We start from the raw sequence: 27,860 nt of genomic DNA, 5'->3' as shown, positions 1-27,860 counted from the left end.
TCTGGACCCCCCCCCCCCCCCCCTGGCTACGCCACTGGTGCAAGAGGCAAAGAGATCAACACTTACCTTTAACAAGTGGTATGAGAAAAGGGCAACAAAGAAGAGAATGAATACTTGCAAGAATTGTTATCGGATATCAAAGGCAAATATTTAATATTTGTAAGTCCCAGTAAGCCTTAAAGGATTCCCATTCTGTTTACTATAGGCCTTATTACCAAAATCAAATTAACTTCCCAAATGAAATTTCCAATGGAGAGGGGTTTATTTGAATGCATTAACAACATCACAACTCTGCAAGGTGATAATGATTGAAAAAGGAGAAATCCACTTTTGGTGAGTATTAAAACGACTGATAGATAAAACTATAATGGCCAATAGTACACCAATTGTAAACCCATCAACAGAATTAAATTTTTCCTTGCCAGGACTACTCAGGATATCTTCATATCATTCGCTTAAAATATTGCAAATCTGACCAATTTACCTTCAGTTAAGAAGGTTGCAAGGCTTTAGCGACTCATCTCTCTTGAAATTCTTTCTGGATAGCATTACATTTTTCTTGAATGATGACAACAACACATAAGCATCCTAAGGGTTTTAAAGAGATATAAGGTATGTTAAGAGTGCATAAATTTTAAACCAGATACATATATAAATACCATGATATGATTACGATGGAGGTAACTCAGAATTTCCTTTTTATATTCCTTATTACTGAACACAATGATAAGGGAATCATCCTTCTTGGAATCTATGTTCTTCCCCATTAATAAAAAGATCATTTATGTAGTTTTAAGACATATCCTAACCTGATTTCCCCAGGGGCTGATTTCTCTCCAAAGACTACAGCCCCCTATTGCTAGGAATGGATATTGTTTAGTTTTTCATTTGATTATTCATCAGAGCTTTTATTTCAGAGGATCGAGAAAGTTAACTTATCAAGCCAATAATCAGCAAAAAACTTATTGGTATTGTCACTTGCTAAGGAACAAATTTGATTTCAATTGACTTAAGAATCTTACATATACCTCAGCAGATTTTGACGTCATTTCAGGAAAATTAAATAATTTCATCAAAAATGACAGAATTTCTGACATTAACTGAAGTCTACTGTGTCCCACATCTGACCTTGAAGAAGCTGACAGAGAAAATAAAATCTTAGGAATACAAAAGCTGAGGACAGTTTTACCCCAGATATTGTGTTCAGCAATGTGTAGTAAAAGCTGATGTAAAAATTCTGTGCTTTGCAAAAAATTAAAGCATCTTGGACCAATACAAACATTAGTGGATATCATAAGACACTTCCAGAGAATAAAAAAATAGCACATATTAGTACACATAATTTTAATACGGTCAGAGTACAGAACTTAATACACTAAGAGGGAAGAATAAAAAGAATTGAAGCAGGATATATTTTCAATAATTATCACCAAAAGTCAATTTGTGCATGATGAAAATAATAGAAATAATTAATTTTAAATTTTGATTAAAGTTATTCGAGCTAACTCAGAAGGCAAATATCTTTCAAGCTCAGAGAAAATGTGTACATCAACAAGAATGCTAAAATTTCTCTCTCATAATTACAATGAAAAAAATTACCAAGTTAAGCAAGCCCCCTGAGTTAAATTTATGCCACTGAAATTTCAATAAGCATCAATAATCACTCTTCAGTTATAATTTGATACTGTAACTATTATTTAATAACAGTTTTTCTAACAAATACTGCAACTTTTCTCATTAAAAATAGTGGACATACTAGATAAAAATAAGTGTAACCTTTCCAAAAAGGAGTCCATTTTGGATTGTGGTTCAATGGCTAAGATGCAAATTTGCAGGAACAGTGCTAAAACACATATTGTCTTTTCGGCATAGTGCCAAATAGGGTTTAAGCAATGGTTTCAGGCAGTTGATTCAGTTACAGCCCTGAAAAAATAAAGACCAATTAGTTTCTGTTTGTATTCTTCATACAACTTAAGTTCTAATCTTTGATATTCACCTATCAGATATATCTGAATGGCCTTCATATGCTTTAGAACTGGTAATTTTTCTCAGACAACACAACGAGAAATCTTTACTAAGCCAAAGTAAAACCCTCATAATAATGAATTTAATTGCCATTACGCCAATGAATAGCAATAGACCAAATCAAATCATCAAAGTCATTAAAATATAAAAACATGCATCAATTGAAAACATTTACAAAAAAATTCAAGTAGGTACTATTCATAAAATAAATATAAGCCTCCTGTACACAAATTACAACGACAAAACATCTTTGCAGCCGAAAAACTCAACAGGATTATAAAATGGATGTAAAATCAACCAGTTATAGTTTTTTTTTAAAACACTTCATGGCAAGCACTTGTCTTTACATGCAAGGGAATTCAGTTAAATAGTTTTATACCCACAGTCTCATTGCTATTAATTGATTTAGATAACCTTTGACATGGTATATTAATTTATGAATACTTTTTTTATGATTTTTTATGAAGATTTTCATCAATTTGATGAAAGGCTGCATCATTCATTCATTTATGTTTACCCTCTGTGTTGTAGCTACCAAACTCCATGTAAATAATTACTGGAATAAAAATTGGTCATTCAAAAAAACTCATAGACATCACAGTCTTTAAAAATTCATGTCAGAGAAGTGTGAATAATCATGGGGTAGAAATCAACACTCAATTAGATAAGTACACCAGTTACACTAACAGGGAGTAAAAATGTAATAACTAAGGGTTTTGCAGGTCTTTAATTGATGGCATTTAAACTACAATTAGTTTTCAATTGATACCTTTCCCTGAAAGATTTACATACTTCCCATGCAAAATATTTTCAAGGCTCTAAAATATCTTAGGTGGTGTAGGGAGGCGCAGCGAGGGGTGGGGGGGGGGGTTAGGGGGATAAAACCCCCCCAGAGCTCAGAGAAATTTTGGAGTTTAATCCATTTCACTTAATTAGATTAATATCACTTACAGATTGGTGTAAATATTAATAAAATATCCTTCAGAAGGCTGCAAATCTCACCATTTTGAACCATTTAAATGAAAAATTTTCTAGGGGAGGGCCCCCGCACCTCCCGCTTACCCTGGCGGGTATTCCACACCTTCAGACACCCCAGTGTCTTGTGCCTAAACCCCCCCCCCCCCCCCCAAGCCTCAATTCCTAGCTGTGCCCCTGGGGAGGCAGGCCTAACATTTGTGAGGGATAAGAAAATGACTCACTTCCTGCAAGGAGAGTTGCAGGTGGTTACCAGTTTCCTATTTAATACAAACAAAATCAACTTGCCATCAACTTTTGTCAGCAAATCGAAGCCAACTTCATTTAATCATTTCTGCTCCCAGCTTTAATTCTTTCCCAAATCAAACAAAAAATCCCATTACTTATCTCTGCACCATAGCCAATGATAACACAATTACTGGATCAAGTAACTGCGCTCAATTACAGTGAATAACACACCATACAAGCATAAATAACTGTTGGAAGAACGAAGCAAAAAGATTCATTTTTAAATTCATTATGAACATCCCCAAGAATTCATTGTGACTGAAAAGTAATTAATAACTTTGATATTCTACACTAACTCATTTAAATTACTTACATTTTGATGCAAGTCATCGTCAAGGGCACACACACTGATAAAACACACAAATGCAAACCAAGCTGAGAACACTTGGAATATAGAGTCACAACCTTAATGAGATGGTGGATAACGGTGAGAAGGTACGGGAAGGACCAATACACAACGTGGACTTTGAAAATGCAAAAATCATCGGCGGAGAGAAGCATTACTTTCCCCAACTCATACTATACTCATACTGAGAGGCTATCAAAACATCCACATTCAACAGGGAGGATAGCTATTTGCTCTCAAACACCTGGAAGAGACTCTTACCCAAACGGACCAATCAGAATTCACCTACCCCAAACCAAGGCCTATATAAGACAGGCAAAAGCCTGCATCAAACACTTCAAACCTGAAGACGCCAGTAGCAACGCCGGTGAAACTGTTGTCATGAAGATGAATTGACATGGAGGTCAACCCGAAAACCTTGCTATGCATGCTGCATCACCCCGCGAAAGTCTCCGTCAACAAGAATAGTACAAAAATAATTGTATGAAAATAATAAATATGCTATTTAAGTTGGTCCAAATACATCACAGTCCTTAACAACCTCCCAAAGAGTTCTTCAAGGACGCATCCTATCCCGGCTATAATTTAAAATTTATATTGATGTGAATGGACGAAAAATGTGGCCAAATCAGTTGTGGGTACATATGGGGGTGTGCACCCTGCTTGTCGAGTCGCCCACATTGCCTAACATTGCAGAACCAAAACTGTACCTTTTTTTACATTATAAGGTGGCATTTTCTTGTATATGTGTAAAATCAGTTTAAATCAAACTTTCTTAAACTTTTCATGTGACTTGATTATTTTTTTAACACGATAAAAGTAAAGGCAACTCATGATATCATTTGCGCCACTCCCTCAAGATTTTTCTGTATTCGCCACTGGGCCAAATTGGAATACCTCTGAATAATATAATTCTTTTAAATTTGCTTTCTGCCTACATATATAATATCTTGAAGATATCTACTATAAGTGCAGGAAATGATCAGAGAAATATACAAAAATGTGACCTAAAAATAAACTCAAAGAAAGCTCAACATCTGAAATGTAACACTGGAGTGGAGAAGTAGTAACTAACGGAAAGACGATAGTCCTCCATTTCAAGTAGGTATTTAGGGTACAGACTGATGGAGCATCAAAATTATAAATAGAGAACCGAATATACCAGAGCAGGAGGGCCATAGGAATACTGAATGAATGCAGTGTTATCATTATATGAATGATAAAATTAATTTGTAGAAAGTAGTATAGAAAGAGCAGTGGCCCAGTGAGAAATGGGTGGTGGAATCCACGTGGAACCCACGTGGAGATGTAACGTGGATACCACGTGTTTTTGGTCGTGGAATCAACGTGGAACCCACGTGGAAATTTGGTGGAAAAATTAAAACAGCAGTAGGTGCTGTCCTAAAACCATTAAAACCTCAACCACTCTATAGCTAAACCTTCTATATATGTGTCTACGATTTTTCATGCGCTCTCATGGCTGCCTTTCCACGAATTATATAAAAATAGAATGTGCGATACATTTTCACATAACTAGCGTGGTTTCAGGATGATAAATGACGCAATGTCACCAGAGAGTTAAGTTCCACAAATTAGAAATTCTGTTTAACATTTAATGCTAATCATCACAAATCCACTTGAAATCAACGTGGATTCCACGTGGGTCCAACCACTCAATATCCACCACCACCAAATATCCACCACTCAACGTGGATTCCACGTGGGTACCACGTGAATTCCACCACCCATTTCTCACTGGGGGAAAGCATAATGCTTCTAGCAGTAGAGACATGAGCAATAAACAAAAGAGAAAAAATAAATGATGAGGTATAGAAAAGGACTTTTGGCAAAGGTCCGCTAGAAAGTCCTAAATAAACAAAAAAAACACAAGAAGAAAAGAAAAAGGTCATGGATATAAAGAAGGATATGGTGGAGAATATTGAAGATAGAAGATTATGATGGTTTGGACACGTATAAAGGATGAAAGGAGAAAGAATTCCAAAAGCTATTTTCAAATGGACACCAGAAGGCAGAAGGCAAAGAGGGGGACCCAGCATGTCATGATTGGATAAAGTAAGGAAGGAAATGGATAGAATATGATATTTTGAAAGACGAATAATTCTGTTTCATTAGGGACAAATGCCACTAAGTGGAATGTTGCAAAAAATTATCATTTCTCATTTTTTTCATCAGAATTTCCATTTTTGTACCCAGGATTTCCCTGATATTTTCCTTGAGATATTTATACACTCCATCTAAGGTTGCTAGTCTGCAGGTACACTTTACCACCTCAAGATTGGTGGTACATGCTTATATATCCACCACCAGAATTTTATCACTTACTTGTTCAATGCCTACCACCCTATCACCCAGTTTCCCCATTTATACCAAGGCCACCCTTGTTGATTTTCCTCCCCACCACTACTCATCACTCTGGACCCATTACTTTAGAAGTCTGCACTCTCCCCAGTGAGAAATGGGTGGTGGAATCCACGTGGAACCCACGTGGAGATGTAACGTGGATATCACGTGTTTTTGGTCGTGGAATCAACGTGGAATCCACGTGGAAATTTGGTGGAAAAATTAAAACAGCAGTAGGTGCTGTCCTAAAACCATTAAAACCTCAACCACTCTATATCTAAACCTTCTATATATGTGTCTACGATTTTTCATGAGCTCTCATGGCTGCCTTTCCACGAATTATATAAAAATAGAATGTGCGATACATTTTCACATAACTAGCGTGGTTTCAGGATGATAAATGACGCAATGTCACCAGAGAGTTAAGTTCCACAAATTAGAAATTCTGTTTAACATTTTATGCTAATCACCACAAATCCACTTGAAATCAACGTGGATTCCACGTGGGTCCAACCACTCAATATCCACCACCACCAAATATCCACCACTCAACGTGGATTCCACATGGGTTCCACGTGGATTCCACCACCCATTTCTCACTGGGTCCTTCCATCTCACCTCACACAATCCCATTACATCTATGTATTCTCACTTTTTCCATTTGCATTTCGATATTTTCTACCTTAACCTCTCTCATCTAAGTCTTAACTGTAAACAGACGGAAATGTACTTTTGGCGAAAGTCTCCTAGAAAGTCCAGAAGAGACCAAAAAGGAGCTATGAATGTAGGGACATTCCGTGTTCTTACATTCATTGATCTTTTATGTTGCTGATAAGTATTAGCAGGGTATTCCCATGATAGAGACCTCAAGGGCCTCTGCTCCTTTGTTGCATTAAACAACATTTTCCCTTAGGGGCAAGACCCAATTGGATGAGTTTCTAAGGCTCATTTGATTCTCCTCCATGCTTTGAGGGATGAGGTAGTAGGTTGGATTTTCCATGTCCATTCGAACAGTGTTTTTTATGTAAAACACTGTCTGACCATCCGTAAAGACTATAAAAACCATTGGGGCCCCCACCCCTCAACCTATCCAGCATGGTTAGCCCTCAAGGGACAAACTGAGAATATCTCTTGAGGTCATAGGAACGAGCAAGCCCTTCCACTGCAACAAGGTTAAAGCTCAAGAAACTCCCAAAAGATATATCATTTCAAGGTTAATTGGTATGTATAAAAGAAAATGTGTACAACAATATGAAAGAATTGATCTCTAAATTTAGAATAAGAACATCATGAACTTCTCCAAAGAGAAGTGTGTTTTGAGTACTAGACATGGAAGTAGGCATAAGCAATTGAATTTTTCAAATTGTTCCAGATTATTTTAATCGAATTTTGCTCTCTAGCATGATTCAGTAATTACTGTGAAGATAACACACTATTTTCATATTCAAGCCAAAATGGGTTAATACAATGAATGCATGCAAAATTGAAACCAAAATTCACTCTCTGAAAATATGGCTAGACATTTGAATGTAAGGAAAAAATTAAGTAGTAAATACAACTTACCATTGTCATGGTGTCTCAAAAGAAATTATAAAAAATGTAAACAATGATTAGCTGGTGCTCCAAAATTATTCATTGCTGATGGGTAATACTGACAGGTACAAATTTTGTAGTAGTCTAATGAAGGCCATCGTCATTCAAAAGCCTGAGTCCTCAGCTCATCATAGCCTCCGAATAGCTTGGGACAAAGTGATCTGTGATCGTATTCATTTCTTCTTTTGTAATAGATTATCCTGAAAAAACAGAGGTACATTAATCACAGCAGCTACACTAATAACTATTGAGAATCAACTAAATTTGCATTTTAACAAATGAAATCTTAACCAATGAAAGGAAGCTCCAATAGGTAATGGAGACAATAACCCTCTATAACATCTTGTAAATCATATAAAACACCACTTTATTAGAAAGAAAGATGACATTTTTCCCTTTGAACCACATCAAGTTTCCATCCTATTTTATAATATGGGAAAATCACTAAGCGTGGGTTCACCAGAGGAATATATTTTCACTGTTTACATTAAAATAATATAAATATTAACCATAAGGACAACATACATCCAGGTGCAAATTTATGCAAAATTATGAAAATGGAAATACATCTTCAATATTATACTATGTATGTTGAGATTGTGGACAGAAAGTTTTCAGGTAATATTCAAGTTCCTGAGTGAATTATTCAACATAACTGCAATACATAATATTATAAATTACAGAACTAAAGCAATGAGCTTTCCACCACCTTGTTTAACTGAAAACCATATTAAGTTCCCTTTCAAAAGGGCAGATTAAATGCTGAGCCACTGCCAGTATAGGAATACATACATCAAAAGTTTCACACAAGCATATATTATTTTACATTCCACCGGCATATACATGATTCAGTCAAATATATTTCAATGAATACCCAAAATATCAGCTCCTTTGCAATCTGAGAAACTTCTCTGTACTCTGGGCAGGGTGCTCTCCCAGCTTTGTTGAATTTCAGAGGCATATCTTAAATCATATTCCTCTTCTCTTTCTTTCATTTTTCTCAAATGGGTTCACCCAGGCAGTGGAATTTATTCACTTGAAGATTGTTTAAACCAATAATGATCAAAAGAGATGGCAGATGGTATGATCCTCAAATCCTTTGGATAAAAATGGCAGTCTTGTGTTGCGGTGGTTTCCCGCAATTTCAAAAAACCATGATTTTAGTCATTGGAAATGAAATTCTCCAGACGGACTGAAAATCCCCTTCGGCGCTCTCTTTTGGTCTTACTTTCACACGATAACTTTCCCAAAGGACCTCTCATAATCTCTGTGGCCAAAGACAACTCAAAGACATTTTCAGAATGGCAGGAGAAAGTTATCTAGAAAACAACAACTACTGTAATTTATAACAGAAATCCCATGAGCAGAACGGAGCAGTGAACTACTTCTTGTGGAAACCTTAAAGAGAGCACTGACCTGTATTATTTATCTGAACAAAGACCTTATGAATTGTCTATCACTCCCTACAATAAATCTTTGAAGCTAAGCTGTCAACCATATTTGTTCCTATATGATATGCAAGAGTATCAATAAATTGCAGACCCAGGCTTCCAAATTGGAGGACAGGGTAATGGCACATTAAGCAATCATTTAAAGAACTGTAGCCACAATAATGCAAAATATTATTGAGAAGATTACATCTATATTACATTTACAAGACTACATTGATTACAGCATTGACAAAACAGGGTTTCATCCCCCGATGCCAAAGGAGAAAATAAAGAGCTATATTAATAGACAGGGTTAAATTCAAGCTAATTGAAGTAAGATACAGAAATTCATAAGTGTTGATACCATCAGCCCTGCAGTGGAGAACTTCCATAGAGTATGGAAACATAGAGATGAATGCAGTATTGCATAAAGATCGGCATTGCAGATGGCAGCAATGGCTATAATGTCTTTTCTGAAAGCCCTAATAAAAATTCCCAATAAAATCACATCAGAGAGCATTAAAACAATGACAGATTTTCAATTTAGCAAAATATGTGGCAAGCACTTCAGCATGTGGTACCCACAGCCGTAATTGCTTCGAAAACCAAGACCATATACCTATAAACAATTACAAACACCTTAATGAATACAAGGAAAACTTCAAACCTCACCATAAAAAATAAGGAAATGCTAGTGCTCTGACAAATAGCTACGATTATATGTTTGTACACTGAGCTCATTAACATTTTTTCTTCATTTAATTATTCACACAATCCAATTCCAGCAAAAGAAAACCATTACATGGAAACCAAAATAATAACAATCCTGAAAACATGAACAAAGGTGACAGATACTTTAATACATTTTAAAGAATAATAAACCCATTAGGTTACCATAACCATATTTCCTGGAATTTCCAGCCCAGAAATACCACTTTTTTTAATTTTAACAGCAAATCGCCATCTTTGTAATCGAATGTGTTAATAAAAGGATGCCAGAATAGAGACACATCATAACACAAAAAAGTAAACAGCAAAGTTATCAAAAGTGAATACATACAACAAATATAATACAGAACATGTATATCTAAAAAAAATAATGTCACAAATGCATCAAGGTGACGAATGAAATGCTTTTCCAGCACAGTACAAGTATGTGATTATAAGGATAAGACCCACAGGCAAATATCATAAACTGCAAAAGATCTTTATCATAAGTCTAAACCTTTTCTTTGCATTTTGCATGAAAAACGAATTTCAAAAACATGGCAAATCCATCGAACTGGTTCACTCCACAGCTATAAAAATTTAATTTGATCAAAATAGATAATCATAGAGAGCCAAAACAATAAAGTCGTAACACAGCTCTCTTCATAGTTTAGGCCAAAAAGACATGTTTCTTGATTTACCTTAATGCCCTGAAAACAGTGCATTTAAGGCCTTTACAGTAGGGGAATCTAAACAATACTGTAGGACAATCATGTATGTATACCCATGCCCTGGATAGAGACAACCTCTCCACCCAGTGAGAAATGGGTGGTGGAATCCACGTGGAACCCACGTGGAGAATTAACGTGGATACCACGTGTTTTTGGTCGTGGAATCAACGTGGAACCCACGTGGAAATTTGGTGGAAAAATTAAAACAGCAGTTGGTGCTGTCCTAAAACCATTAAAACCTCAACCACTCTATATCTAAACCTTCTATATATGTGTCTACGATTTTTCATGTGCTCTCATGGCTGCCTTTCCACGAATTATATAAAAATAGAATGTGCGATACATTTTCCCATAACTAGCGTGGTTTCAGGATGATAAATGACGCAATGTCACCAGAGAGTTAAGTTCCACAAATTAGAAATTCTGTTTAACATTTAATGCTAATCACCACAAATCCACTTGAAATCAACGTGGATTCCACGTGGGTCCAACCACTCAATATCCACCACCACCAAATATCCACCACTCAACGTGGATTCCACGTGGATTCCACCACCCATTTCTCACTGGGCAGGTGGGACTCAAACCCACAACCTAAGGTTTGGAAGACAAGGACTTAACCCCACCACCACCGAGGATGGCAAAACGCATAATAAATACATAAAAACCATTATTACTTTTCTAACATTAGGAAGAAAAAAATCAAAGAATTGACAAGAGTGAATAGCAAGTAAGGAAAAGAATCTGAAATTTCTAATGCACTCACATCACCATGATGGTCACAAAGAAAACAAGGTTTTAAGAACTATGGAGGTTTAACGTACTGTATGGCTTTCATGAACACCAAATTTTTAAAACAAATACTTGTATACACAATCAAATTCAATCATGCCTCCATCTAAATCAAAGCTCAACTAAAAGTGTGTTATTTTTTTTCCAAATAAAGTATTATTTCTTTCGTGAGATATGGACAAATGACTGAAGATGCCATGAAATAATTATTTGGAGCAGTTGGATTTAACATAGTTTTACAATAAACAAAAACTCATACCTTTTCCCAATAAGAAACTTAGATATTTAACTTTTTATCATTCTCATTATTATATAACTGATTACTAATGAGATACCTTACAAAGGTTGATATACTGATGACTGTTGATAGCTGATATGTAAGCCTAATTTATGTTAAGAATTTTTTTTTGGGAAGAATGACCACTTACGCATATCATTTTGTACTACAGAAAAGAAAATAACCATTCTTTACAAAGTATTCCTGAAATATAGTCACAAGCAAGGCAGATAGCAGTAAATAAGACTTATGGCAGATTTAGCAGGTGATTTACCATAAAAATGTGGCGAATAACTGCTCTGAGTTTTGAGTTGAAAAAAATACTATGTCATGGAAATTTGCGGTAAAATTCAAACTTGTTTAAAAGATACAATTTTATGAAACATAGGAGTAGTCGTAGTAGATATGATACCAAAGACAGAATACTATAATGACACACAGAAAAGATACACAGTTGAGGACCTCAAATATGGTATCCTGAAACCCGGAAAACCAGAAAGGGTCACGGCTAACTTTGCTACACGAGCATCTACGTAGAGGTGTCATAGGTGACCACATGTACACCCTTCACTATGGAAAAATACGAGTGATGTAACAAGTCATCAGCTTCACTCTCCTTGATTATATGACTTAGAGAAATGGAGAATTCACCTGTCCTACTTTAAATCAAAGAGGAGTTATTGAAAATTGGAAATATCTTTGGGAAGGCCCTCAAGACCAGAAATCCAGAAAAACCAGTAATCCAGAAACCCTTTGGTCCCAAGCTTTCCGGATTTGAGGTCCTCAACTGTAAATCAAAATGATTGGGAAATAGAGCATTTATATGGCTGTACTTCCTAATACATTCAAGCAATGTTAACTTAGATCAAAGCAAATTGATTAACATTTACACATGCACATTGATTTTTGTGAAGCAGGTCAAGGTATATTTAAAGTAAATTAGCAACCAAAAAATAATTTATCAATTATTTTTGAAATTGTAATCCTTATGCATTAGTCTGCAGCCAGCTAGAAAATTTCCAAATGATTTCTTAAAAATCCAAAGCTGAGGATTTAGCTTAAAGATAATTTTAATACAAGTTGACCATTCAGGGTTGAATCCAAAAATCTTTCACTCTGACCTACATATAATCCCTCTGTAAATTGGCCCAAAAACATATTGACTTAAAGTATGTTTCTTAAGCCTAAAAAAATCTCACAAGGATAGAATACAAGAGCTACATTGGCCTCAAAGAGATACATTTGTATAGTCCAGGAGTGAGTCCTTCCAAAATGCCAAGCACATGTCATTGTCAGGTCGCTAAGTACCATCAACTAGGCCTTGCCTTGATGTGGTGGAGAGGCTTGAGTGGTCAGACAACTTTCAGAGCTATTTCAGCCATAGGACAGCCATTGGTAGGCTAGACAGATCTTTGAGATATGAGGCACACATAAGTGGATATCCTGGCCCTTTACTTTACAGGCTGAGCGCAAGGGCACTTACACTATGACAAGTCTTGTTCACGCCAACAAGAACAGTGGCGCAGCGAGGGGGTTTTGGGGGTGGAAACCCCCCCAGAGAAATATTTAAGTTTAACTCATTTTACATAATTGGATTGATATTACTAATAGAATAGTGTAATGATTAATAAAATATCCCTCAGAAAGCCGTAAAACCCACCATTTTGAACCGTTTATTTTAAAATCCTGCAATTTATTAATCTCGCACCTACCGCTTATCCTGGTGGGTATTCCATACCTCCACACACCCCGGTATTAGTTGCACCTAAACCCGCCCCAGCCTTAATTCCTGGCTGTGCCCCTGAACAAGAAGTCTCCGAAATGGATGAATACTTTGATAAAAGACCCGAGCGTAGATTTATGGACCTCTTTTGTTATAAAGGGATGTGAAAACCTTAGCTACGCATGGAAAATGGATCCTCTAACAGAAGATTTGGAAACATTAAACATGAACTTACCAGTTAGAAATAAAAAAAACTAGATGGCCCTGGTGAGGAAAATTAACCTATGACAGTAATCAATTTATAAACTGTGGCATGATGATGGGATAATTATACAGGCATAGGTTTTGAGAGCAAAAGACTTAATACTAAAATCTTTGATGAAATTCATTGCATTAACAGAGAGAACTAGACACATTCCTTTAAGAGAAAAGTTAAGACAATAGCTGTATAAATTTTTAGACAAGATAACGGGCAAAAGAGGGGATGATATAAGGACATGTTCTACGTGCAACTAAAAAAAGCTTCTCAGACATCCCAGGAAATGATAAATTCTTCTCATATAGAGATGCAAACGGTTAAACAATGAGGATAAGAGCTGTGGAGGAAAATAGAAGGAAAAAAAGAGCCAGCACAAAGACTCAATGAAATTGGTAAAAGTTAATTCAGCTTATCCCCTACATTCCCAAGGAAGGGAACACTATAGGAACAGAACATCTACTGCTGGTTGTATTTCATACCAAATAGATCATACTCTATGGACTTAACACATGCAAGATATCACAATTATCCCGAGAGGAGCAGAGTGCATTGACCATTATTTCATCCATATAAAATTATTAATACAAAATCAGGGAATACACAATGGAAACAAAACTGAAGTTTATGATAGAGGAACTATTCGAGACAAAGAAAATAAAACGATATCAAATTGGATGTACAAATTAGTTTTCATTGTTTACATAAATTCATATGAATAGCAAGAATAATAGAACAGAAAAAAATGGAGACGATACAAGGGAATTGAAAAAGACATTTTTAAAAACAAAAAAAAAAGTGAACAGCACACAAAAGTGCACAGAAATATTATGAAAAAGCAATGGTTTGAAGAAAATAGAACGGGAAACTGTCAAAGATAGATATTAAGCAAAAAATAAGGCACATAAGATGATGAGTCAATAAATAAAAAAGAAAAATACAAATTCAACTACAGAAAATTCAATCCTATATTATAATTCAAATAGAGAAAATACATGTACAATATCTGGAAAATATTTCAGCCAACAGTTTCAGGAGAAAAAGGCATAGCAGGAAGTGGTGTGCCTATAAAATTTGAAAGGATACTTGAACAATGAAAATCTTGGACACTGGATATTTTGAATGGTGAAGAAGCATGGAGGATAGATGAAGGAAGAAATGAGAGACAAGTTGTAGAATCAAGTTATACCAGGATTTTGGTCAAGATCACAGAGAAAAAAATTCACTTTTGACAATATCATCCAGAGCCAGATATTGTGCCAGATGCTAAGATCATAAGGGTAATATGGACCGGCCACATCATCAGAAAGGAAGAATTATGTGCTGTATAACAGATACAGGAAGGAATCCCCCATGGTAGGCGACCACAGAGCATGCAGTAGCTGCAGGTGAAGAAAGACACAGCTAAGATGAGAGCAACAGTACGACATGCAAAAGATAGGAGGCAATGAGTAGGGGATGACATGTGCCACTTTGGGTGCACACAGCTATGGGAACAAGAGTTCGTAAGCCTGTTATATATTATAGCATGATAGAGTCTAGTTATTTGTGCCTCTGGATCAAAGGGGAAGACATAATGTGGGAAAGAACTCCAAGAACAGAACCCAATCGACAAATCACCCTGACTTTTCCGCAGTTAATAGGGACAGGAAGCCATTTGAATAGTCCACAAAGAGGTAGTATTTGCCACATACTTGCTGGATGCATTTGATTTCTGTAGTAGCACACACCACAGAGGACGCCCTACAAGCAAAATTCCCGGATGATGAAACACTATAAATTAAAGAGTTATTTAAAATAGTCAACTAATTTAATTTGGAGGAATTTAGCGGTACAGCTTGGTCATAGTACATTTGCATGGAATGCTTTGAATGGGAAAATTCCAGAAATTTGGTTTTTGAAGGTCGCTAATACTAGTAATTTGTTATAAATAGGTTATTTGCATGTTTTTAGGAAGCTGCTAAAAAAGAATTGAGCCACAATTAAACAAAATCTAGCCTCAGGGTGGTGTTGTTAGGCTTGATATAACTTATGATTACACCTACTCATACCTACACTGAAGTTGATTTGAATGAGCTCAAAATTAGCATCAAACCTAAAGCAAAATCTAATAAAGATGTGTTCTCAATAGGGTGGTTTCCTATTATTTTTTTATTGCCTAAATCGAAAGATTATTACTCCTGGATTACATATTTCACGTTATCAGACTTTTAAATAACGACATCTATTTTACGCGATTAAATGAAAAGTGAAAATTTTCAAGCGGGCGGAAACACGACGGCTAAGTAAGAATGATGGGAAAACTCTGTGTGACGTCGTTCTGGTTCCCGCTGCCGCAAATGAGGTGACCTTGGGGCGAGGCTTTAAGCGCTGATACCACGCAGGATGCTAGCAGGTAGTTGAGTACCCTGCTAGTAGGTAGTGCTTACCTTCAAAAAGGATTATTAATACCTTATGAAACGAAGGAAACTTTCCGACCATAGGCAGTTTTAATAGGTGATTTTTAAGAGATGTTTCCCTGAAGTCTGTGCCTCGTGCATGCATTGGTTATCTCAGACGATGTAAAACTCCTGACTTTTCGTATAGAATCTAGGTCCCTGTGACGTCACATGGAGTGGAATCGCATGGGCGCCAATCTGGCCTTTTTCAAATGAGGATAAAATTGACCATTGCCATTTGTCTAAACCAGTACTTCTAAAACCAAATAATTTGTATATTATGAACACACTAATGGTGGGTAATGAATCGCAATCAATGCCTTTCGTTTTCTTTGATGAAGGAAACTACCCTATTATTGGAAAAACAAATTTCCAAAATTTATTCCATTAAAGCCAAAATTTAAAACACAGAAGTACCTCGGAATACAAATGCCCAAATAAATCGGATAGTGACCAAAAGTTTGAAGAAAAAATGCCCCATATAACAAACGAATTTTTGGTTTGCAAACAGTGCAACTGAAACTCAAGCCAAATGGCGGTTGTCACAAGATAGCCATTTGTTTGCATGCTCGCTAACTTAACTGTGCTACATTTTATCGGAGTTCATTGTTTCTTCTTAGCTACAAATAATATTTTGATTCATTAGCTCTTAAATATGGCTCCAAAGAAGAATAAAAGTGAAAGTGATCAAGTAAAAAGGAAAAGAGCAACAATTTAACTGAAAAAGGAAATCATGGCTAAACATGAAAATGGAATGTGTCTCGGAGCTCATTGCCGAGCATTCCATGTCTACATCGACGATATGGACAATTTTAAAGAATACAGAGGTAATAAAGGGAGCTAATGCTGCAAAAGGAGTGAATACTTTGACAAAGAGAAGGCCTCAGATTCTTGAAGAAGTGGTGAAGTAGCAATTTATTTTTATAAATGAGAAACCGTTTCAAGCTGATATCAGTTGGGAGGAATTAGTTGTGAGAAGGTGCTAGAATTCTGTGATAATTCGGTAAAGAAATCCCCTAGTACAAGTAAAACTGAATTTGTTTGAAAGGCAAGCAGAGAGTGGTTCAAAAATTTTACGCACAGAAATGGAATACACAGCAAAAGTCAGGCATGGAGAGCCAAGTAGTTCAGTAGTTAGCAAGAGCTGAGAAATTTGTTGCCTAGTTTACTACACTTGTCCAAGAAGAAGCTTATGTACCTCAACAGGTGCTCAATGCAGATGAAACAGGCTTATATTGGAAGAGAATGCTGAAGAGAACTTTTATTACAAAGGAAAAAAAAGCATTACCCAATACAAGCCAATGTAAGATAGGCTTTCTCTTCCCCTGTTTGATAATGCAAGTGGAGATTTTACGATTCAGCCATAGTTGGTATATCATTAGAACAACCCACGAGTGTTCAAAAGGAACAATATCATCAAGAGCAAATTGCCTGTTATGAGGTGTGCAAATTCAAAGGCCTGGGCAATCTGGCAATTTTTTGTTGAGAGGATGCATGAAGTTTTTACACCAAGAGTCAAAGAATATTTGCGAGAAAAGAATTTGCCATTGAAAAACCCTCTCAGGGAAGATCTGAGGATTTCCCGGCATATGATGATATTGTAGTTGTTGCGGGTTTCCCACCGGATGAGGTTCTCCATCTCTGCCGACGTTTCGATGGCCCTGATGACGATGGACGACACAACCATCGAAACGTCGGCAGAGATGGAGAACCTCATCCGGTGGAAAACAAGCAACAACTTCAACAACAAAAACCTTCTCACACTTGATAACGCTCTCACTCAATCTCCAGGCTTAAAGGAGGGTTTAGTTGATGAGTTCATCTTCATTCGCGCTCAATTTCTGCCACCTAGCACAACCCCTTTGTTGAAACCAATGGACCAACACATCATTTCTAATTTCAAGAAATTATACATACAGCCTCGTTTAAAAAACATTTTGAAGAAGCTAATAATACTCAGCTAACTTTGAAATATTTTGTAAAAATCAATTCCACATCCTCAATTGTGTTATCTTATCAATCAAGCATGGCACCAAGTGACCTACCACACCATGAATTCAGGATGGAGAAAACTCTAGCGAGACTGTGTACCAGAGCCATATCTTGAAGGTTTCAACCAAGGAACTTTGGATGACATTGTTTCCGTGGGACAAAGGTGGACAGTGAGGATATTTAAGACCAAGTGAAAGACCACAGTACTGAACTTACCGCAGAAGAGTTGGAACACCTTTGGAATGACCAACAACAGACTTTGGCTGAGGACATGTCTTCGTGGGAGGAGGACATCCTAAGTTCAGCGATTAAAGAAATTTGTGAAAAGTGGGAGGTAGTGCAAGCATTTGCTGAAAAATCTCATCCCGATACGGTGGTAACCAATAGGGTTGTACACCTTTTCTATGATAAGGTCATGTCTCATTTCCATAAGTTCAGCAAAATAGGCAAAAGCAATGGACACTGGATAGTTTTTTATTATCTACTTCAAAGCAACAGAAAAGGGAAGTAAACCCCTAGGTTCACTTGCCAGGACAACGAATGGAGGGGGATTCCCCTCCAAAGCAGTGACTCCCACCCTTCCTCTTCACACCTCCATCCACTTACGTCAACACAAATCAAAAAAGTAAGTCTATTTTTATGTTATTTGGAATTCTTTCATGTTTTATTTTTATTGAATGCTTTATATGTGTAATTTAATATTTAACTATTACTTACAAATCAATTATACTCAAGGAAGCTATATAAACAGTGCATCAGCTGGGGCTAGGAACGGATTACTCCCTTTTACATTACTTGTAGTGGGAAAAAAAGATAAGGTTATTGAATAAATTGGTTTGCTATCATCTTTCTGGAACGCATTGTGGTCACACCCCAAGGCACTAATAATAATAGTAATACTGTACTTATCCTTTACTTTTACAAAGTGTGCACAGACTTCCAGGAATCTAATTTAATTTAAGGGTTACTACACAACTTCCAGTCTTCTCATCAACCAAGAAAGGTAAAAATCATTATACCATCAAAACATTTATTTTTATGCAAAATCCATTTAATTTTTTGAGGATTACACACTGCACTTGCAATACTTTCCTTTAAACTGTTGATGAAACACCTCTGCTTGAGCAGAGCTCTTTTAAAAAAGTAATATGATTAGAATATAAAAATCATGCTAACCAGCAGCATTCATTAACAACCTCTTCGAAAATCAATATCATGCATACCGAAGCTAACAATATTCTGCTCAACCATTGTTTAAATACAACCTCTGCCATACTTGTTACTGACATTTAAGAATTCACATACAGTACCAAGTATCAGAAAAATAAAACAATGGCAACACCCAGAGAGCAGCATAAGGTCGATCAACACGGGTGCAGGGAATAAAAATAAATGCTTCCGTCTCATTCTGATATGTATCACCCTTGAAGAACAGGCTTATTGAAACAACCAATAGATGCATGCTTGAAAGAGGCATCCAGTTCAATAAATACTTAACAGGACCACATACTTCAGTTTCAATGAAACAAAATATTGTCCCAGTGCATTAAAGAAATAAACATTCACATGGAATATTTCTCACATTTCTCAGCAATACAGCATACATCACCTCAAGCTCACACGATCTTTGGCACCAAAGTCAATATTTTAACAACTAAAATAATTGTTTTATAACCATTACAGCACAATATGATTTCATCGCATAATTGTTTACAATATGAGGAAGAGTAATAGTAATCATAATTACAGAAAATAATGACAACAACAAAGTTCAACCTCTGTAACTTCCCAGTTGATTGAGCAACAATTTTACTGCAAATTGTTCATAAAAATTAAATAAACATTCTCAATAAATAATATTTTTCTATGTTACCAGGCTAAGAGATTGTTTCTCCCACGCATTAACTCCCGACAAGTATCATTCTGAGATTGAACTTAGCCACACCCATCTTTACAAGAATTAGCCAAAATTCACTGGAAAATATCACCATGGCAACTATGGTTGAGAAGACCATATCTCCAAAAGAATTACAGCCACGATAAACAACTTACATTAATGGCTGTCTTAACAATGAGTTCTCATTGTGAATGTGAAATACAGAAATTTGAGCGCCTATATCCTAAGGTTAGTGCATGGAGTACAGAATGCCCGTTGTCTACAATTGATACTTCAAATAATACGTGAAAGAGAAAAAAGTGTGAAATACAGAATAAACTCATGCTACAAATATCACTGAACATATCAGACACCTTAATGAATAAATTATGTAACAAAATTGTTCTAATAACAACACAATGCAGCATAAGCAGTTGTCCAAACACATGTTAAACTTTAATGCAAAATGCATAATCACAGAACACTTAAGTCCATCCTATGCCATCAAACCATGCTGGCAAACATGCTGTGGCACTCTGAACTCATAGCACACACACTCACTGGAGGGTGCCACAGAGAGAAAATATTTCTCTCGTAGAGGGCCCCATTTAATCAACTTTCATCTTAGGTCAAAGATACCATGACAACTAGGATACTTGTTGCTGGAATCATTATCACCTGATGCTGCAAGCATCATGAATATAACTGTACAAATATTTACAAAAATGGAACATAGTTAATATAACACAATAGAAGGTTTCAGGACTCCATCTTGCACAAGCAACATCTTGATGCAATACTGTTTGGTATCTTAAAAAACTTCACAACAATGAGATTCAACTCAAACAATGAGATTCAGTACTCAACAAAATATTTCAACAAAGAAGCCTCCCCTGAGTAAAATGTTTAACTGGCTAACCCAAGACAGTCTGATCTCTCAGGTGAATTAGAAATTAAAATATGAATGCCAACTAGCAGTACACTTCAATTCATCTGATTTCTCTGTGTACCTAGTCAGCCCAAACCTTCTCATAGACATTTCTCTTTAAGGAAAAACTGTGGACAGGAAGACAGTGAGCCTTTACTGAGTTACCCAAAAGTTAACACTAAGTGCAAAAATCCCATAGGGAAAGATAATGCCATTTTAAGCTAGGGCACTTACACAGGATACTCCCAAGATTTACTCTGCAGCTTTTTGATCAAAATTGGAAGGATGGTAGTTTTTGGTAATAAAACCACAAAGGTGAAATTTCCCTTGTTCACCCTCCTAAGCTAAGGCTAAGTCAAATATTTTTTCATGGCTAACTTCATCCTTTGATGTATTTAACTTTGCACCCGTGCGCGTGACTGCGTACAAAGACACCAGCTGCAAAATAAGGGTTTTTCACCCCGACAGTGGCTTAGTAAGCACGACCCTCGCCACATGTGCCACAGTGTGGACTTGTGACGTCAACATCTTGTTCGGTAAAACCCATCGCGAAGTTCGCTCCGAGAAAATGGCTTGGTGGTGTAACTGGTTAGCACGCCTGACCGGCAATTGGGAGATCTGGGTTCGAATCCCGGCTAAGTCAAACATTTTTTCATGGCGAACTTCATCCTTTGGTGTATTTAACTTTGCACCCGTATGCGTCACTGCGTACAAAGTCACTTGTTCCTGCAGTGCTTTCAAATATGATGATCAGAATAAACAAGCTAATGCTATTCTCGTCCTCATCGCTCATCTCCCGAATATCCTCCCTCAGAGCGGGAAGGTCCCAGCAAAGCCAGAGGCCTTCTTGCTCTTGCCGCCAGCAGCCTTGCTAGGGGCCCTTAGTGATAAATGGATACCGAACACGGATCTTAGTAAGGTCCGGCCAATAGGCTTCTTGGCACAGAATATTTCACATTCCTGCCCTTAATACCAAACATTACCACCCTTCCAACTTTGGCCAACATCTGCAGAGTACACCACAAGAGTCCCTTGTTAGTGCAACTTTGAGGGAACATGGTTTGACTCGAAGTTGGGGCAAATGGCTTTTGCTCTACAGAATTCCCACACTTCATCTCAAACGTTCAAAACATTACTTCCCATTCCTTTCAAAATAATCCAAAGCATCTGAAAAAGGCAAAAAAGAATAAATCAGTATCGCTGGAGTTAGGCTACAAACATTACATGAAGCACATATTTTTTTAAGAATGCTAAACAGATTGATTACTCCACTTACCTCACCCTATACATCCTGCGGCAAAAGTCACAAATAATGCCAGCAGTACAGTCCCCATGGGTTCCATCGATGACCCAGCAATTGGCGTGGCTGCCTTTGATCTCTCAAAACTTTCGAAGCCATCTTCAACAGTCAGTTCATCACCATATTTCCACAACATGTCCATGATGACACCATTTGTCCAACCAAATCCAAGCTGAATTTGATATTCTCCACCACCACCATGACCTCCAGGAATTGTGGCATCATACTGTCAAGAAGTAAAAGGGGTGGTTAAAATAAGGGAGCAATTGTGTAGAACTCATAAAACTAATTCCAACAAAATATCCTTTCCCACACACATGACGAAATATCTGACGATGGCTGGGTGGGGCAAAAAGTGAACAGGTACAAGTGAAAATTACATTGAAAAGCATGACATTTCTTTGTTAAATATACATTCCTTTCACATCATATATATCTAAAATTATACTAATTATTAAAACTGTAAGTAACTAACATGATAAACCACATGAAGACGTGGATACAAATGGGGGTGCATATCCCCTCTTGCGATAAACTATAGGGCAGTATTTCAAGTTATCTACATTCTATTTGGCCATCATTTCTGAACATTGCAGAACAACAATTGTAACTTTTTTATACTACTAGATGGCATTGTCTTGTATATACATGTATAATCAGTTTAGATAAAACTTTCTAAAACTTTTCATGTGACTTCATTATTTTCCATTACGATAAAAATATAGGTAGCTCAAAATATCTGTTGCACCCCTCCCCCCCACATGTTATGAGTGTTATCTGTATCCGGTACTGCCTGAAGAGGAAACTGTAGGACAGTATTTCAAGTTATCTACATTCTATTTGGTTCATATTAATACAGCCACAACAATAAATGCTTACTCATAAGTATACTGATGCAGTCACACTCTTTAGACACATAAATACACATAAGTTCACCGTGATTAGTGGCGTAGTTGACGTGTCAATGAAATGAACCATTGAGAGAATCAGTTCAATTGCACTCGTAACAAAAAAACTTCTGGGAAGAATCACAAAAGGATTCAGATCACGCAATGGGTACTTTAAAATGTAACAAAATTAGTGCTTACCTTTTCATACATTGCATGGGTTTCGTTGTATGCCTTGAAGTTTGACCGCACCCACCTCTCGGTTATTTCATACGCTAGTTTCTTGGCCCAGGGATCACCGGTGTTGTCCAACCCAACTGCCATTATGTGCTGTAGAGGTGGCCAAGCATTTGGGTAGTCCCATTGTTCACCAGAATGTTCCAAGGTTGATGGAATGCCACCTTCATTGACCATGACCTGAGTCTTTTTCAAATAATTCAATATCTTGGCAACCTTCTGGTTCATATTGGTAAATCTATAGCAGCCAGTCCACAGAGGAGCGATATTTGTTGGGTAGAAGTAATCTCGTTTTATCTCATTGTGCCGGTCATAGTCAAGCCATGCACCAACTTCTTCATGCCAGAGGATGGCATCCACAGCTTCCAGCCACTCCTCTGCAATTGCACTGTATTTCTTTGCCTTCTCCGGCATGTTGAGCATGGTGTAAAAGTCTGACAATATTTTTGCATTCCAGTATAGTATAGAGTTCAGATCGACAGGAACAATACTTCTGGTTTTGAGGTTTGTCAAATTTCCTGGAAAATATAAATACATTTATTTAGAAAATGTGAGAGAATTGAGGATTTACAATACCAATTAATAGAAAATATCTTAAAATCATGCAGATTTTCCAAAAAACTAATTTGAACACTAATGAATTACCAAAGGTAACATGAAAACAGAGTGAGAATTCCAAAAGAAAAATAATTACCTTTATTCGTGGCATTCAAAACGAACCACCTGGTCGAAAAGTCCCAACCTGATTCTGCAGCTGCTTTAAGCTCCGAATAATGGTCTTCTTTTTCTTGCTGAGTTTTAAAAGTGCTAGCACTATGTATATCCTCTCTATAAGTAAAAATGAAATCAATAAATAAACACTGCATTTACACATTTTTTTCAACTTTAATGTATAAAAGAATTTCTCACTATTCACTGACGACAGAGAAAATAGTAATGTATTTTAGGACTGAAGTTATAGATATTTTGTAGGTGCTTTAATTACTAAACGCCCACCTGTAAGATTCTGGCCGTGGCCCAGAGGAGTTCTCCTGATAGACAGCCAAATTGTACGTCTTTCCTCCCTTAGGAATTTGCACCGTGCGATTCACCATCCAAAAGTTGAATTCCGCTTCCAACGTATGAATGTTTTTCTTCACGAAGTCGAAATCGTTGGTGGTCTTCACGTATGTCTCCACCATTGGAATCAGCATAGGGGGCTGGGATCTCATGGCGTAGTATATTCGCCCACCGTTGGGGATGAAGCCGTATTTATCGACGATCGTGCAAAAATTTATCAACATCCCTTTCACAGTGTCATACATTTCGGACAAAAGCAGCCCTCGAACAATCCAGTAAGAGTCCCAATAGTAAAACTCTCTGAATCGTCCCCCAGGAACTATCACTGGATTGGGTACATAGATTATGGAGTAGTGCTCAGGGTTTTCCGCCACCTCGTCCTTTATCTTCCTTCCCAACAGCTTCCACAAGTCATTCAGGTCTTTTCCCCACTCCTTCAACGCTGGATCCGCAATTTTATCCAGGAACTTCGGATGCTTCTTCCAATCCTTGGGCTCCCATATGTCCATTTCGCTGCCTGGATCGTCGAACGCTTCGTTGACAAATTTCTCGACGTCGTCTCTAGATGGCTTTGATCCAGTTGCGTTCATCATTTTTTGAAACCTGAACAGCGTTTCCTCCGGAGAGTACTTCATCTTCATATCAACGAAGGTCTTCGAGTCGGGATATAAGGACGCCTTCTGTACGACATCCAGAAGAGGCCCATGACAATAGATATTGCTGTGGAACGAGAGAGCACAAGTTAAGCCAGAGGATATTAAAGACTAGGTAAAAGTAATCACATCATGCATTTATAAGCTACCAGAACCAGGATGTCAATCAGAAGACTTATGCAGTAGGTAAAACCGATCCGTGCTATTAAAAGCAAACCAAAACCCTCGCATGCCATTTGTACCACGAAGGGACAGTGACCTGATTGATCAAACCGTCGTTAACCGACAAAGATAATTAAGCCACAAGAACAACTGGATGATTAAGTTTAAATTTTGAATGCAAATAATAATTGTTAACGCTGGACGCGCAAAATTGCTAGTTGAAAATGAAATGTGGCCAGAATGCACATACCAAAACATTGTGAATGTTTCCGAAACAAATTCTTAAAGGTTAAGACGTCAGAATTAAATAAACAACAACACTTGCAAGGTAAGTGGTTTTTACTGATCCCACTACATGTATGCTAAGATTTTCGAAAACCGAATGAAGGAACCATAATAATCTTACACCCATGTAAACTTTCAAAGTGAATCCAAATCACCGACTTCGAGGCCATCCCCCTCACCCAGATCATTGTCATTCATGCAGCAAGAACGGCCGCCGCTGACAACTCGGCGGAAATAAAGCATTTGAGCGGAATGGTTTGAAGGGCTCGGCCCTCGGCTCCGGACCAAGCGAAGGCATTTATCCGGATCGAGGGCGCGAGCTCCACTCAAAGCGTCCCGAAAGCTCAGATTGCGGCCTTTTCCACGGAAGCAATGGTTTTTTTTTGGCCGGGCGCACTTTAGGGGGAAGAATAGTGGAGGGGGAGATGGAAGGTGCACTCGAAAAGTACGCGGGAAGGTCACGGTGTGGAGGCATGCGCTCAACGTACCAAATAGGGAGAGAGGGTCACCCAACTTCGTGCAGAGCACGTCACACAGCGACTTACCTCGGGCATGTGGGCAACGCGAGTCCATACGCGTACGATACGAGAAAGATCAGTCCAAAGATGCACCTCATATTCGCCACCACTTAAAAAAGATAAACTTGAGAAAAGTTACAGTTCTTTGAGAGAAGAAAATCACGAAATGGGTTATGTATGTCCGAACAAATTTTTTTCTTCCTCTTGCGATTAAACTACGCAGTTCTCTCCTCAAATGTTAATTACAAAACACTAACTCACTACGGAAACAACACTTCTTCGACGTCGACAAGGGGGGGTCCCTTACTTCCGTGAAGCCCGCTTTCCTTCGCCTTTCTTGGTTGGTCCTTTTCCACGAAGCGTCCTCAGCCTCTTCATCTCCTCCTTGAAGTCCTGATGCTCGTCTCTGCGAAGGTGAGAGAAACAGACTTTATAGAGCCGCACTCCAACCGAGCACTTGTCAGCCTACTGGCGCTGTGGAAGAGTGTCGCCCTTAAGAAGCGCCCCAAGAAGAAGGGGATGTGTTACATCAGCCGCGAGGGGAGGTCGCCCATTGGTCGGCTAATCCCGGCCGCGGCGCCCATTGGGCGCTCCCCCAGACACACCCACACCCCACCCCACTTCCGCTCGCCTACCCCACTCCCCCGTTCACCTGCTGCTCCCCCACCCTCATGAGCGACACGAGGACCTTGCAGCTGACATGCTCAACACCACAAACCCCTGGGCAAACCACACACAACCATTGCAACACATACAAATATTGCACAAGAAGTCATTAGTTCTTCTCGCGAGACAAATCAATTTAATATTGCAATTCTGAATTATAATTAATATATAATCACCCGAAACATTAGAAACACGATTATAATAAATCCAATTGCGCGAATAGAAACATTCCTGTAGTACCTAATGTGTTGAATGTCAATAAAATACGCCTTCTATGGTAATTTTTTTCCTTCTATACGGAATAGCTAGTAGGTAGGTCAGACACAAAACTAAAAGCGATAAGGCCACTAACTAGAGAATCCCAGGTTCAAATCCCGGTGAAACCGATAGGCACCCCCGCTTTAGAGTCCTCAGGTCACAGTTTTCTGCCCTTCGAAGCCTCGACGCAAATCACCAGTGGACCTGGGATAGAACCTATCCTGAATGTGTTAATGACATGCGCCAACATCTTTCTTTGGTGTGAGCTCTACCCTCCAACACAAAAACCAATCTTAGGGTTGAAAGCCTAAGTAAGTGACCGAGTAACCATAATTTATAAATGCATCAATTCATAAGAACAAGAAAAATACAGAGATCAGCTATAGTAATTGCAAATCTTCTAACTTAGCCGAGAGGGGGACACTGTGAATTAATTTATTTCTCATCTCTTCAGCCCGTCATTAATTGAATGAAAATGAATAATGCAATCGGGCGAACTCGGGAAGGAGAAATATAAACACGGACCAAGCCATCTCAAAACAAATCGAACATTCCAGAATAGCACTGAGCGTTGCTTACGCTTCATCGAAGCACGCCTGTTCCCGCAAATTCAAATACTACACTGCTTCAAAGAGTTAATATTGGAAATTAGGCCGCTCAGTTTCGTTTCGTGATACCCCAATACAAAACTGAGTATTTTGATTCACCCAAATGTTTTCTTTATACCAGAAAGTCTTGGTGAGCGTGATACAAAGAATGTAAACGAACATGTCTTTTTTAAACATGGGTATCGCCTGCCAAACACCCAAGAGGCGGCTCAAGGGTATCATGTAGTAGTATATACGAAGTGAAACCCGATATATGTAATGCGTAAAATAAAGTTTCCGAAGAAAAATCGATGGAGTCTAGAGATTGCAGTAATTTAAAAAACAGGTTAAGATATTTTTGCAGGCGTCAATTGTGGCTTACAATGCAACGAGATTAGCGAGCCGCAACTAACGGTCCTCAGACGTAACGCGGGGGCCTACATAGCATTGCATGGACTCGGTTGTTCGCCTGGACTCTTCAAGAGATTCGCAGCCACGGCTCCCTAGAC

The 27,860-nt window shown here is 37.8% G+C and overlaps 2 protein-coding genes across 3 annotated transcripts in view; both read right to left on the bottom strand.

Annotated features, from left to right (window-relative positions):
- Positions 1–1,327: 1,327 nt before the first annotated feature.
- Positions 1,328–26,169, bottom strand: LOC124171460 (trehalase). Of its 2 annotated transcripts, XM_046550631.1 has the most exons (7): positions 25,868–26,169; positions 24,160–24,942; positions 23,858–23,991; positions 23,128–23,681; positions 22,021–22,265; positions 7,559–7,788; positions 1,328–1,923 (listed from the first exon to the last, which is right to left on the bottom strand). In XM_046550631.1, the coding sequence occupies exons 1-6, from the start codon at positions 25,936–25,938 to the stop codon at positions 7,689–7,691; spliced, it is 1,887 nt and encodes a 628-aa protein (XP_046406587.1). In that variant the 5' UTR covers positions 25,939–26,169; the 3' UTR covers positions 1,328–1,923; positions 7,559–7,688. The 2 variants fall into 2 exon arrangements, with proteins under 2 accessions (XP_046406587.1, XP_046406588.1); XM_046550632.1 differs by lacking the exons at positions 1,328–1,923; positions 7,559–7,788 and adding an exon at positions 21,455–21,906 and having other exon boundaries at positions 22,016–22,265.
- LOC124171461 (28S ribosomal protein S33, mitochondrial) overlaps positions 24,829–27,860 on the bottom strand; it is a 216,709-nt gene continuing 213,677 nt past the window's right edge. Inside the window, exons 3-4 of the mRNA XM_046550633.1 lie at positions 25,868–26,246; positions 24,829–24,942 (exon numbers count right to left, since the gene is read on the bottom strand). Of these exons, the coding sequence (XP_046406589.1) occupies positions 26,144–26,246 (103 nt within the window). The 3' untranslated portion in view covers positions 24,829–24,942; positions 25,868–26,143. The remainder of the gene's footprint in view (positions 24,943–25,867; positions 26,247–27,860) is intronic.

This window comes from Ischnura elegans, chromosome X, assembly GCF_921293095.1.
Source record: "Ischnura elegans chromosome X, ioIscEleg1.1, whole genome shotgun sequence".
NCBI classification, from domain to species: Eukaryota; Metazoa; Arthropoda; class Insecta; order Odonata; family Coenagrionidae; genus Ischnura; species Ischnura elegans.
The sequence above is the reverse complement of the archived record's forward strand: the minus strand, read 5'-3'. Positions and strand labels throughout refer to the sequence as shown.

Excerpts from the sequence above, each read along its gene's own strand:
- LOC124171460 (XM_046550631.1), bottom strand. The coding sequence starts at position 25,938 with ATGAGGTGCATCTTTGGACTGATCTTTCTCGTATCGTACGCGTATGGA. Across the intron at positions 23,992-24,159 it reads CCACGGCCAGAATCTTACAG|AGAGGATATACATAGTGCTA; the intron begins GTGGGCGTTTAG and ends TTTTACTTATAG. Across the intron at positions 7,789-22,020 it reads TTTGCCGCAGGATGTATAGG|GATAATCTATTACAAAAGAA; the intron begins GTGAGGTAAGTG and ends CTGTTTTTTCAG.